Here is a 15,123-nt window from a genome sequence, read left to right as displayed (position 1 = left end):
TGGCCATACCAATTGGGTCTTATGTGATCCAATCACTTGATCTGAGCACCTGACTCTATAAAATATGTTCACCCATGTGTATGGCCCAGCTGGACACAGGAACTTGTTCATGTCTGGGAGGAGCTCACCCTTTAACTATCAGATCAATCTTAACTTTTATTTATTATCAACTCACCATGAGCCACATCCTTCCCTACAACTCAGCATCCAATCAAATCAATTATATTCTTCTCTTCTACCACAATTCCTAATGAGAAACACTGCCCTGTCTACCTTCTCCAACCCACATTGCCCATTACAACCTTCTCTCCGCATCTCAGCATTCTAACTGTACTACTTTTTCTTATCTGCATTTTATTACCGTGTGCACATGTGTGTACATTTACTTACAAACATGGCATTCATTATACATAAACTCACCCAAATAAAATTGGATGCAAATTAAAGTCAATGAATTATGAAATTTCCATTATTCACATTATTGAAAATAGTGAATTAAAAAAAAAAAAAAAAAAGAGCAATGCAGTTACTTAATCCACTGAATATTAATATTACCTGAGGTGCTACATAATAAGGTGTAAATTGTGGTGTCATTAGGTCCCCCTGGTCTATTTTTGCAAAACCAAAATCACAGAGTTTGACCGGAGCATCCTGAAATAAACAATTTTGAAAAAAGGTAGTCAGTTTTATTTAACAGCTCAGTTAAGATAAGGGAACATACAAAACAATTGGTAGATTGGCTGGAAAACGCCGAGTGTTATAGTGGGTTTCATGGGTACCACTTGAGTCTGCATTTGTAAATATGCAGCCTTCTGCTGTAGTGTATAACTCTACATCTGTAATGAATGTGAAAACTGATCACCACTGCAAAGGATTATAATTATCTTACCAAAGAGTTATCCTTAAAGAGCAGGTTCTCTGGTTTCAGATCCCTGTGTGCAATGTTTAGTGAGTGACAATGCTCTAGGGCCAAAGCAATCTGTAAAAAGATAATTCAAGTCAGTACATCATTTTTTTGTTGCATTTACATGCTAACTACTTTATTCCGAGATGAGCTGCAACAATGAGCAGGCCTTTCTGGCAACAAAGTAGTTAAATGCATGGACCTTTCTGCTCTTCATTTATTAACACATACTATTAAGATTTAAATGTCCCAGATATACTCAACCTTTCAGTTCCACAGGGATTTGCAACACCAGAGCAGCAGACAGCAGTGGGTGAGTATCCCATAGCTACAGCAGATAAGAAACTAATGACATATAGTCAGGCTTCGTGGAGAAGCGGATACTGAAACATATGGAAGCTTATTTGCAATAATCTTGTACATCTGCACCGAGACAAGTGGGAGAGACTGATCTTTTGCAATGAATACATTTTTCATATTACCGTTATCAACCTATAAATCACAAAAGGTGCAAATCAGCAACCACAAATCAAAAGGTTAAATGGTCAGATCTGACCGCAATTTGTTTGATCATATGATTTAAACCAAGACAGGCCTGCAGTCCATTGCAGGCCCTTGAAGCAGAGTACAAGCTTACAGTAACCCCAGAAAAAGGAATTACACAGTGTGGCTGAAACAAAATCGTTATGCCAGTCGTAGCGTGCATCACATATTTTGATTATAACAAAGCAGGCAATAAGGTCAAGTGAGAACCTAAGTCCCTTTAATGCCTTTAACTCTTAGTTGTTCATTGCAAGACTGCTGGTGGAAGCTTCTGGAACTTGCCTGCTTTGTTACTTGGCTGGCTTGCTTCTCAGTGAAGTGCCGGTGCTGGCTGATTCTGTGAAACAGCTCGCCCCCCTCCATCATCTCCATAACAATTAGGAGCCGCGCCCTGTTCAAAAGCGTTAATTTAAAGAGTGGGTCAAATATCAGTGAGTATGCAGTTAATGCTGATGCTGGTCAACGGAAGGCGCAACCTTGCCTTTTTACTGCTTTCCCCATTTGTTGTCTGTATAGATTTTGGTTTGGTTTTGGTGAAGGTCGCGCCCCAGATTGACAGCACTGGCACTTCTCTTCCAGCAGTGATAGAATCAACCTTCCTGCCATTATAATGTGTTCTAATCCTGCTCCGTCCAATGTTTGTGTGACAACAGAGTGCTACTAATGCTGCCCGTTATAGTCTGGATATCTACAAACCGTGGTGGTAGCCATATTAAATATGCAAGCTATCAAATTCACTAGGAACTAGTGACATCACCCACGTGAGCTTTCAGAGGTGGGAGAAAATTATAGCACTAGTTGCCAATTAGCATAGAGACTATCCAGAAGGTCAGCTTTGTATTTGCAGTTTATCTTATTAGCAGGATATGCTCAGTTTTAAATATGAAACTACAATGTCTCTTTACTCATGTGCTTTTAGGATCCCATAGATCTAAACGTGTATATATACCTAGCATCAGGGATACCTTACAATGCATAATAACTTGTATGTTTCTAATTGTCAATGATTTTTGACAATTAGACAAATGTAGGACGTTTAGGAATGTTTTTAATGTACAATCTGGCTTAGCACTGCTAAATATTCATGTCAATGTCTAAACTGGGTGTGGGGCTGACTGGTAGAGAACCTAATCTACCTTTATAATCATGACTTGTGATTGACCCTTCAAGAAATGGTTAATACCGGAGCAACTATATTTTGGATCCATCCTAACCACAGCTGTCAGACAGGCAATATAAGAGAGGGTAGCCGGTAATGGACTATCAAAGTGCCAATCCAGGCCATATTGAAACTTTCTGTAGATTAATGTTCGTTTTCTAATATAACTTGTCTTAGCAGTAAACTTAAAGTAAGCAATATTTAGAGGAATGGGAGCATCTGTAAACCTAATAATCTCCAGCATTATAAACTCATTGATAAGACCCAGCATTGGTAAAGCAGAACTTTACTGCACCCTATAAAACCAAGTGTATATGTAAATATATCCTTGAGGGAAAGAATGATCATTGTATGATAACCTATATGAAAGTAACACATAAGGAATAAAGAATTATACAAAATATAACATAAACCCTTCAGAACTAGGTCATCCTACTAAAGGTGTCTTACATTTTTTGTTACAGGACAAACTATTGGTGGCCACACTTCTGCAAAAGAATAAAGTACATGTAATCAAGAGGCAGCAAACATAACAGTCACTATGGGCAAAAAGAACAGCTCATTAATGTAGAATTGTCTGGTCTTACCTGGGGCTAGTTTCGTGGGGGAACTGCACACTGTTTGCATAAACGTCAATAATTTGTACAATGTTTTGATGAGATGCACACAGCATATGTAGCCGTACCTTGAAGAAAAGAGCACGGGTGTTAATGTACTTGAGGTGCACTAAATATTGCAAATATGGAAAAGTGCCAGATGGGTAACCAGGATTTGGTACAATATTTATATGGAAAAGGTAATCATGCAACAAGCCTATTATTAGATAGCATGCAGTACAAGGCATAACGGACCACTAACATCCAAATACAATTTACTATATGTAAAATTAAAAAACAAAACAAAAAAAACAACTGTTGTACAAGTTTTACAAGCTTTTCAGAACCAATATAATATGAAGCGGTGAAAGCAAGACAAGATTTTGACTTAAGCAAATACAATTTCCTGTGTTTAACAATGATTTATTAATAATGGACTTGTGAATTTATTTAAATGACCACTACACCTAAAAAAGGGCCATATATAAAGAGGCTAAACATAACATCCATAGACATAGATGTAAAAGTTCTCATATCTGCAAAGAAATGTAAATATTTCATATTGTATTAAAATTTGCTGTGCAAATGAGTGCAAACTATTGTTTAACCTTTTTAGCCATTTTCAGGTTGGCTGCAGTATCCTTCAATAGGATTACTAGACAGGATGTCTGCTGTGTGATGGAAAATATCTACTTCCAAGACTACAATTTTATCTGAATATCAGTTCTGATAAGCACCTAAAAACTTTTACATTTGCATTTGTGAGTGTTATTAATAGCTCTAAGATATAAATACATACACACATGTATACACATACACACAAACAGTATTTTAATTTATTTATTTTTAAAGTAGAGACTGTTAAAAACACATTTCCTAAAACACACCACTCCTTTCTTATTCACGGTTTACCTGGAAACCAGCGCACCCCGTATACTATCTACTTAGTTCAGCAAAGCTCTCTTCATTACCAATCCATCTGCTCAACTTTGGCACTTTCTACACTCCTTATAGGTCTACAGCTCTAATGTGAAGTAAGGGGTTTGGCAGTATAAAGATAGTGCTGCCCAGTTGAGACACCCTGACTGCTTAATTGCAAGCTATTCACAACACTGGTCGAACCCGTTACCATGATAAAAGTGGGGATGGTTTATTTAAAAAAATTGCATAGTTTTTCCCTTTTTTATTTCACTCAATACAATAAAATTATATTTTTAGGGTAGTAAAATTTTGTTCAGAGTAGAATAACACAATGGGACATTATTTAAAGAAACAGTTTAATGGCCTTTTTAGCTATAAAAAATATATAGCTTATATAGTCTAATTCATCAATTAAGCCCATTGTGTGTAAATTGATGTCCACACAATACTAAAAAAACAAAACAATGAGGGTTATTACCAAGATTGCAAAAAATATATTTTTAGTGCAAGTTAGAAAACAAATGGAAATATCAGATTGATTGCTTTGACCTTTGAGCTTCTTAGTACATTCAATGGCTATTTAAAAAAAAGAGTCACGTTGTAAATCACTTAATTTCCAGGAAACCATAGAGACCCATCTCCATTAGAGAGAAATAACCACAACTATTGTACACTTCGAATGACTGAAGCCATTTTTTTGTCCTGTCATTCAAGACCAGGTCAATCAAAAGCAAAATAACAAACACTCTGAATGGCACAAATGAGAACCAAGCCATGCATGCTAGAGAACAGAAAAACTCATTAGGTTCATAACAAAAATATTCCACCTTAAATCTAATGTAGAATAGCCAATATTAATGGCTAACTATATCTTTGCAAAGTATGATACCCCAGCAATGTCTAAGCTCATGCTAAGAAAAAACATCTGCTGCAACCTCTAAGCAGGCAGAACATGTAAATCCCCAAATAATACAAGTCGTTTTTGTTTTAAAGAAATAGTTAATCTTTGGCAATCTTGCTGGTCACATACAACACTTTCTTCCACATATTAGAAGTCTTACCTTAGCAGCTGCTGCTACACTAATTATTAGTAGTAATAACAAACATTGCACACATCAGCACAGTATTGAATGCATAAAGGTCACTCATCTACAGCAGAGATTGCACATTACAAAACCGATTTTTTAAACACTAATACAAAATGACAAAAAGCTGCTGTTGCTTCGAATTTCTGACAACTGCATTCAGATGTTTGAGAACCTTGTGTGTTTAGCTTGCAATCAAATCTAATGAACTAATGTCATCCCACAGGGTACATACAATAAACCTAAATGGGATTAGTAAGTGGTCATTAATAGACAAATTCAATTGGGTATTCATTGTAGCATTCTATTTACAGTATTTATGTGTGTGGGTAAAAAGCATTGTTTTGTGGGGAAAAAAACAGTCTTGTTATCACTGGAAAGAACCATAAACTGAACTGAAACTCTGGTCCTCCAGTGATGGACTGCAAGAATTAATATATTTCATACATTAACAAAAATTATAACAAATAGATTCAAAACCTTAATTTAAGTCATGGGTATTTGTAAAACTCTTCAGCTATATTTCACTATATTAAATCTGAACATACAGTCAATTATTTTAGTACTTTATAAAAGTCATGATTGCTAATCACCTACATGTTAGTCTTTTGTCCATGTGACAACTATTACATATGCTATGACAACCGTTAGATTTAACACCATAAAGTAATTTAAACATATGCTAGGTAGAGCCTACAAAGACGGAAATAATAAAACTATGAACAAAGTTAGGGCGATGTGTTTGCTATTTTGACCAGTTTCCAGAAGACTGAAGGCACGAGAAATTTCCAATGATGTCACCCCTATCCCAAATTATGTCATATTTTTTAAAATAAATAAATCTACATTCTCTTTAGGCTGTATCCTCAGCTGTTGAATTGTAAGAAGAATATAATGTATAAATAAAATAGCCAGAATGGTTCTGGGAAGAGAAAAGGGGAGTATGAGAGAGAGAGAAACAGTGAATGGTGAGAGATCTACATAAAATTAGTTACATTCCTAAAATAAACATAAATGTAGCTTCATTCAAACATTTCCATTAGGAAATGAAAGTGTTTTTTCTATGTTTATTGTCTATATAATGTTGCACAGATGTGGCCACACCTGTGAGAGAGTGCAGCATGCGAACAACTGTAAAGAAAAACAGTGCTAACATGAATACAACAATTTACCTCATTTCTGGCTTTGGGGCGATCAATTAGAATTTTTAGTGCAAAACGCTCTTGTGTTGTTTTTTTCACACATACTCTGAAAGAGAAAACAGTTTTAGACATATTTAGTCTAAAATGCTACAACGGTCTTTCCAATCTACGTCAAAGAAGGAATGGCTAGGACAGCCAGTACTAACAAATAAACAGTGCACATTCACAAATATAAGTAAAAAAAGGTTTATTTTTTTTCATTCAGTGTTACAACAGTAAAAGGAGATCCACATGCAGCTGTATTTACATCTTGCACATGTCTGAATCACAAATAAAAAGCGATGCACACAGCCACTTCTAGAGTAATATTACTGCAACTCTCAGTGTGAAATACTCCTTAGCTGTGGCTGTCAACGAGACATTGTAGAACTTTGATCTTGCATTAATGTTTATCGTTCATGACCTAATGTTACTAGAATAACAGGATACAGTGTATTGGTATGAGCCATGTGATGCTTTATAATGGGAAGAAAGATGTTAAACAATGACTGGACTGGAATGTGTTATGCATCAGAAAGGTTATTGTTGGCTGGCCAGAACCCACACTTGTATCAGACAACAGGACAGGCCTTGGAAGCAATTCTTTCCCCTGGTATAAATAGACGAAGGGTACATTACGGTGTCAGAGGGTGTGTAACTGTATACCAAGACGATAGGACACAGGAGCATAGTGTTCAGACCCACTTACCAATTCTTATTTGGTATAATGGAAACAAAGATACTGAACACAAAAAGAAGTGATCAAAGTAAAGACGCATATACAGCTAAAGAGGAGGAAGTACTACTTTTGCAACATGTTGATGCATATACTGTTTATCAAAAGGACTCATCATGCCGAACAAACAATGCTGATTTACAGTATCGCCTCATATGAATGCAGATTGCAGAATATTACCCACAGTGCTTAAGGAAAGTGATCTGAAAAAAATGCACCGTTTGGAAGCAGAGTGAACAAACCAATGGGGGATCCCTATATCTCTCAAACAAGGCTTGTATTTTATAAAGAAATAGTATTATGAAAACATAAATATCGGCAGTTTGGCTATATTAACTACTTTCCCTTTAACCGCCCACAAGCTGAGAAACTAGCCCCCAGGACAGATAAACAAATGACCTGCTTAAAACACACATACTAACCCACATTATTGCCCTTTACATAGAAAATAAAATGACCTTTGTACCTCACTGGCCCACTGATTCCAGCCCCGAGCTTCTGGGTCCAATTGATGTTGAATTCTTCTAGGATGGATGTCTCCTATGGGTATACAAATATACAAAGTGAGGATTAAAATACATAAATAACTGTTTTTGGAATTTTTCTGAACCCTACACCATGCAGTTTGTGGTTTCTACACAGCATGGACATAAAAAGCAAAAAAAATAGAAAACAACACAAACACATTCTAAAAACAGACAAATCTAGATGAGCTGGATCTCAAAAAGTTATTTTATATTGAACCAAATTCCAGCTAGTCTGTTTTAAATATTATGTACATGCTCACATTCCTGAAAGATACTGTCACACAGGCTTTCCCATGTTTTTCAGCCAAAGAAAATGAGCACTTCTGTATATTCCTGACAGCAGGCTAGGCACACACTACAGAAATGATAATGATTTTATCAATGACTGATAAAAACAAAACAAAAATCAGCATGCCGATTTATATGTACACAACAAAAAGGAATGTAAAACATGTATGTTTCACAAGATTTAACTCCAGGAGGTAAATTTATTAAGCTAAGGGTTTGAAAAGTGATCATGTTGCTTATAGCAACCAGATTCTAGTTATTTATTTAATACATTCTACATAATGACAACTAGAATCTGATTGTTTGCTATAAGCAACATCTCCAGTTTTTCAAACCCACGACTTAATAAAATTGCCCCTAGATCTTTGCTCTTTATCTGTCCTAGTTATGGGCTGAGATCATAACTCTGTAAACTCTATGAAAATCCTGATCGTAAGTGCCTACACACTGCAGAACTAATTTTTAGTTTGATTTAAAAATAAAATGAAAGGATATGATGTTCTTTGGTACGATAATCGTTCATCGTTGAAGTGTACACACTAATGCAATATCGGGCCGAATGGTTGTTTATTCACTGATTGACCCAATAATCAGCTTAAAACCATGTAGTATGCACCCAATCTAAGTAGCGAGTTTTTGCCACAAGTCAGTTAATAAGCTCCGTGAACACTTGGCATTAAAACTTACAGGATAAATAGATTTTTTTTGCTTTCAAGGTTTAAAGGAAAAATAAGAAATATAAAAAAAAAAAAATGTCACAAATCCTACATTAACCACAGCAGAGATGAGGAACTTTTTCTTCAATATACCGATAATCTGCCAGTTTATTCATTTAGCTAGAACTCAAAAGAGCATAACATAGTGTAACATGTAAAAAATACACTTTCTAATCATGAAGGATTAATTCCAACACCATGTGAATGATCATTAAGAAACACCCAAATGAGCAGCAGGTCTGTGAATCTTCTGTGACACCTTGACCCCAATGGACATATGCTTACAATGTTTCCACTTTAAAAGCGCCTTCAGAGATCCTTCACACTCTATTTCCTCCCCCTTTCCTTCACTAGGAGGTCACTGCATTCTCCGTTATGCGTGTAAATAAAGTAAAAACAAGAAGAATCTAGTGCAACGCTGTTTTACTTCTTGTATAAACATTAAAAACCAAATGATCTTGTATAAAACAAATAATAAAAACAATCCTTCAATAGATATGTCAGGGACTCATACCAGATGAGGACAGAACACAGGCATAGATCACACAATGCTCCAACTCTGTTCCACGTCCAGGTCGGTCCCCGCTATCGTCTCCAACGCGTTTCAACTCCCTCTGAGTCTTTCTCAAGGCTGGTATTATTCCATATGATGTTGGGCAGTTTTTATATTCTGCCTCTAAACGGAAAAGAGGCCTCTTTTCCGTTTAGAGGCAGAATATAAAAACTGCCCAACATCATATGGAATAATACCAATGCTGTGGTTAAAGATTGGTGCCTTATGTATGTACACTTTTGATTTATTTTTGTTGCTATATATAAAAAGGAGAGAACCCTTTCAAGTGTGTACATATTGGGCGACAGATCTTTGGGAGCGCTGTCAGTACTTAATCTAAACACATACAAATCCTACATTCACAGTGTGCAATGACTGTTGAAAGTAAAGAAAAGGCCACAATTGTGAAAATGCTTCTGACGGCCATCACATATGTATAGAACAGACCATTGTAGGCGTTTTGTGCTTCTAGAAAAATTCTAATGGGAAGATGTTAAATTGATGGAGAAAATTGCAGCAAGAGTATATTTGCCATAGATGCTGGCTGATACAAAAAGTAAAGTTCTCTCTATATTGAGATCAATAACCTGGAAGCCTAAAAAAGAAAATAGGGCATCAAAGAAACTGCCATGGGTGACTTCCTTTAATATGGTCAGTACATTTACCAAACGGGCCACACAAGCCCTCGGGCCAATTGTTCCAACTGATACGTAGGTACTAGTTCTTTAGAATATTACAATTATGTCATGTTATGCACATGGAAAAAATAAAAATATAAAAAAACATGTGTACTGACATTACTGATCAAGTGCTAAAACACATTTGTTATTACATACTAGGACTGAGTGAACTGGCATAGAGTCCTTCCCACATAGTAAAGCAAAGAATGGATTGCTCTCCCTCACTTGGCAATACATGCAGCCATAAGTGGCAAACCTTGTGACCACCGGTGACTCAGCACTTTGTCCAAACAGAAGATATTCTGGTAACAGTTCGCTATAAAATTATAAAACATGCCCCCTCAAACCCTAGAGCAGGCGATTGGACCTACATGCTTCTTAAATTGGAAGTCACTTGCACCAACAAGTCTCAATAAGATTATGTGGCTGTTTTCTATAACAATCTTTGACATATGTCCTTAGAAAAAACAAAAATCTAAAACCGCCTGCAAACAAAAGGTAGAATATGACTTTGGCTTGTTCTAAGTCTTTGTTTGCTATTTATTTCTATAGTGCTTCCTTTATGTAGCTTCTCTAGTTATCGCTACATAATTTTGTACTACACAGAGCTATTTTTGCCTTTCCTTTTTATACATTTTCTCTATCTTTGCATCTGCTATCACATTACCTCACTATTGTTTAAATTTCCCTCAGCATGGTCATGTCAATCACACATGCTGTGTGACACAATGGCAACGTTGGCGCACATGGGATCTGCCCAGTGCCTCGCTTTCCTGCACACCTGGGTGAGATTATGTTATTTAGGCAAGTGTTGTTGGTTTGTACTTTATATTCCTGAAGAAAAGCTCTTATTTTTCTATACTATTTTAAAAGCCCTTGAGTGCCGCCTCCATACAGGGATCGATCTTTCTTTCCATCTATTCTAATGTTTCAATTGATTTGTTTTTTCGTTGTTTTACAAAAGCCTTTAGATCATGTCTTGTCTATTTAAAAAAAAGAAAGAAAATAGAGCAGCTATGTCCACAACTATCTTGTCCTATTTTTTAAACATAAACTACATAAAATTATAATCAGAGTATCCATTCAACCAACTCACACGGAATCCTTTATAACTAGAACAAGCAAGCAGCAATACCAAATATCCTGTCAGAAAGCACTAAGAGAGCAATCTGGGAACATTTGCACAACAGATTGGATCAATCATTGAATATCAAGAAATATTGCCAAACTGTATAACTGTTTATACATAAATGTTGAAATATGTTAGTGCTAATTCTCATTAATTATAAATGTTCCCAAATTTTACACAATGGTTACTTCCAACTTTCTTCAGGAAGTCAGAAAAACATATGGACATACATTATTCTCAGGAGAAAACCTTGCTTTATTATTGCATATATTCATAGGAAATGAGATTGGTATACACAGACATTCAACCACACACACCCTGCCAAATGTTTATCCACCCCCCAACACACGCAACCTGACAGATGTTCGTCCACCCGACCCCCCACAGCACACGCTAACTGCAAGATGTTCGTCCCCCCACAGCACACGCAACCTGCCAGATGTTCGTCGACCCCCAACCTGCCAGATGTTCATCTACCCCCAACCTGCCAGATGTTCATCCACCCCCCAACACACGCAACCTGCCAGATGTTCATCCACCCCCCAACACACGCAACCTGCCAGATGTTCATCCACCCCCCAACACACGCAACCTGCCAGATGTTCATCCACCCCCCAACACACGCAACCTGCCAGATGTTCATCCACCCCCCAACACACGCAACCTGCCAGATGTTCATCCACCCCCCCCCCCACAACACACGCAACCTGCCAAATGTTCATCCAACCCCCCCCCCCAACCTGCCAGATGTTCATCCAACCCCCCCAACCTGCCAGATGTTCATCCACCCCCCCCAACCTGCCAGATGTTCATCCACCCCAGCCACACACGCGACCTGCCAAATGTTCAGCCCCCACGACACACATAAAACCTGACAAATGTTCAGCCCCCACGACACACATAAAACCTGACAAATGTTCATCCCCTACACACACACACAACCTGCCTCATATTCACCCTCCCCACACCCCCCCCCACATACACCCCGCCACATATTCAACCTCCCACACACTGCCACATATTCACCCCCCACATACACTGCCACATATTCACCCCCCCCCACGCCAGATATTCACCCCCCCCCACACAGCCTGCCAGATATTCACCCCCCCCACACAGCCTGCCAGATATTCCCCCCCCCACACAGCCTACCAGATATTCCCCCCACACACATACACCCTGCCAGATATTCCCCCCACACACACACACACACCCTGCCAGATATTCCCCCCACACACACACACACACCCTGCCAGATATTCCCCCCCCACACACACACACACACCCTGCCAGATATTCCCCCCCCACACACACACACCCTGCCAGATATTCCCCCCCCACACACACACACACACCCTGCCAGATATTCCCCCCACACACACACACACCCTGCCAGATATTCCCCCCCCACACACACACACACACCCTGCCAGATATTCCCCCCCCACACACACACACACACCCTGCCAGATATTCCCCCCCCACACACACACACACCCTGCCAGATATTCCCCCCACACACACACACCCTGCCAGATATTCCCCCCCCCCACACACACACACCCTGCCAGATATTCCCCCCCCACACACACACACCCTGCCAGATATTCCCCCCCCACACACACACACACACCCTGCCAGATATTCCCCCCCCCCACACACACACACACCCTGCCAGATATTCCCCCCCCACACACACACATACACCCTGCCAGATATCCCCCCCCCCACACACACACACATACATACACCCTGCCAGATATCCCCCCCCCCACACACACACACACACATACACCCTGCCAGATATCCCCCCCCCCCACACACACACACACACACATACACCCTGCCAGATATTCCCCCCACACACACACACACACATACACCCTGCCAGATATTCCCCCCCCACACACACACACATACACCCTGCCAGATATTCCCCCCCCCCCACACACACACACACACACACACACATACACCCTGCCAGATATTCCCCCCCACACACACACATTAACCCTGCCAGATATTCCCCCCACAGACACACACATACACCCTGCCAGATATTCCCCCCACACACACACACATACACCCTGCCAGATATTCCCCCCCACACACACACACACATACACCCTGCCAGATATTCCCCCCCCCCACACACATACACCCTGCCAGATATTCCCCCCACACACACACATACACCCTGCCAGATATTCCCCCCACACACACACACATACACCCTGCCAGATATTCCCCCCACACACACACTGCCAGATATTCCCCACACACACACTGCCAGATATTACACACACACACACACACACTGCCAGATATTCCCCACACACACACACACTGCCAGATATTCCCCACACACACACACACTGCCAGATATTCCACACACACTGCCAGATATTCCACACACACACACACACACTGCCAGATATTCCCCACACACACACACACCCCCTGCCAGATATTCCCCACACACACACACTGCCAGATATTCCCCACACACACACACTGCCAGATATTCCACACACACTGCCAGATATTCCACACACACTGCCAGATATTCCACACACACACACACACACACACACACACACCCTGCCAGATATTCCCCACACACACCCCCTGCCAGATATTACCCCCCCCACACACACATACACCCTGCCAGATATTCCCCCCACACACACCCTGCCAGATATTCCTTCAACCCAACACACACCCTGCCAGATATTCCTTCAACCCAACACACACCCTGCCAGATATTCCTTCAACCCAACACACACCCTGCCAGATGTTCATTCACCCCCACCCACAACCTGCCATTTATTCCTTAAACCCCACCACCACATACATTCAGTCAACCTCCTTCCCACCAAACAAAGCATGCAGTGCTATGACACGATTTCTGACAATCCACATGAAATGCCTTTGACTTCAGCCTGTCATCAAGTTGAGGAGAGACCGCAATACGGTTATATTTGCTCCGGTACATCCTTCACAGCAGCGGGTTGTAGTATGTGCGGCCGCCGGGTTACACGGGTGTACACAGAAACCTTATGTCATTCTACCAACATCTCTCCGGAGTCTGAAGCCGATCGTGTATGTTACACAACAATACTCAGGTAATCCCTCTAGGACCATCTTACCTTTATTGTTCTGTCCATGTCGTGGCTCTGCGACATCCCTCAGGGACAAAGGTGAACAGCGAAACCGCAGTAGGTCAGAGCCTGTGCGATGACATGAAACCACCGGTCTGAGCCCCATGCAATATCACAAAGGGGAGAGAGACTAGGGACGGAGGGACCGGAGTACAAGCCGGGCTGTAAGGAGGCCTCCCCCACCTACAACACATTACCTCCCTCCTAGGGTGACCTCAACAATGCCGGTTTCGTTTAACACCTTCAATCCCGAGGACCCACCCATCTTGAAGATTGCATTGTTTACGGACTCGCACAATGAGCTGTACACAGGATTGTGAATGCCTGCTGCTTGGTGTTTAAGTCCAGTTGTGTGAGACACGAAACCGGCATTTGTAAGGGCATTCTAGTGCCGCGACAGAAATGAGGAAGGTCCCCGGGTGCCAATCAGTGTCAAAGTGAATCTTCCTGTACTAGGTCCTTCTACTCAGACGTCGCTTAGCGAGAGAGAAATTATTGAGCGTTGATGTTAAGAGACTCGGGGTTTCTTTTCAATTTATCTTCTTAAAATGGAATATACTTGTGCGGATTATGTCTTTATACAGAAGATCTTAACTCTTTTTAGACCACATGTAGTTTGGGAATTGTTTGTGAGGACTCATGTGCTTTTTGTCTTGAAACATTTACAACAGAATTTGTTTTATGTACTAAAAGGATGATCAGAGAAAGGGACGAACACACACACACACACACACACACACACACACACACACACACACACACACGTAGCAGATCAGCGGCAACATCATTAAAACGGTGCATGAGGGCTGCTTGTTTGTTGAGTCCGCTGCATGCGTACTTCGTCTGCGCTGGTTGTGATGGCACTGCTCGGCTTGTGGCGCTACTCAGCTTGTGATTGGTCATGTGGTTGCGCGCTGAGTGCTTATTACGGACGTCTACCGTTA

At 40.3% G+C, this 15,123-nt stretch overlaps 1 protein-coding gene across 2 annotated transcripts in view; it reads right to left on the bottom strand.

Annotated features, from left to right (window-relative positions):
* The window catches only part of MAPKAPK5 (MAPK activated protein kinase 5), a 33,710-nt gene extending 19,355 nt beyond the window's left edge, over nt 1-14,355 (bottom strand). Inside the window, exons 1-7 of one of the 2 annotated variants that reach the window (XM_075178483.1) lie at nt 14,168-14,355; nt 7,592-7,665; nt 6,381-6,456; nt 3,194-3,291; nt 1,730-1,838; nt 890-979; nt 556-651 (exon numbers count right to left, since the gene is read on the bottom strand). In XM_075178483.1, coding sequence (XP_075034584.1) covers nt 556-651; nt 890-979; nt 1,730-1,838; nt 3,194-3,291; nt 6,381-6,456; nt 7,592-7,665; nt 14,168-14,203 — 579 coding nt within the window. In that variant the 5' untranslated portion in view covers nt 14,204-14,355. Of the gene's footprint in view, nt 1-555; nt 652-889; nt 980-1,729; nt 1,839-3,056; nt 3,095-3,193; nt 3,292-6,380; nt 6,457-7,591; nt 7,666-14,167 lie in introns of those variants that run through there. The other variant, XM_075178484.1, reaches the window with a different exon arrangement.
* Nucleotides 14,356-15,123: the final 768 nt, after the last annotated feature.

The sequence above is a fragment of the Mixophyes fleayi genome, chromosome 1 (genome assembly GCF_038048845.1).
Source record: "Mixophyes fleayi isolate aMixFle1 chromosome 1, aMixFle1.hap1, whole genome shotgun sequence".
In the NCBI taxonomy this organism is placed as follows: Eukaryota; Metazoa; Chordata; class Amphibia; order Anura; family Limnodynastidae; genus Mixophyes; species Mixophyes fleayi.
Note: the sequence above shows the minus strand (reverse complement) of the source record. Positions and strands in the feature narration are given on the sequence as shown.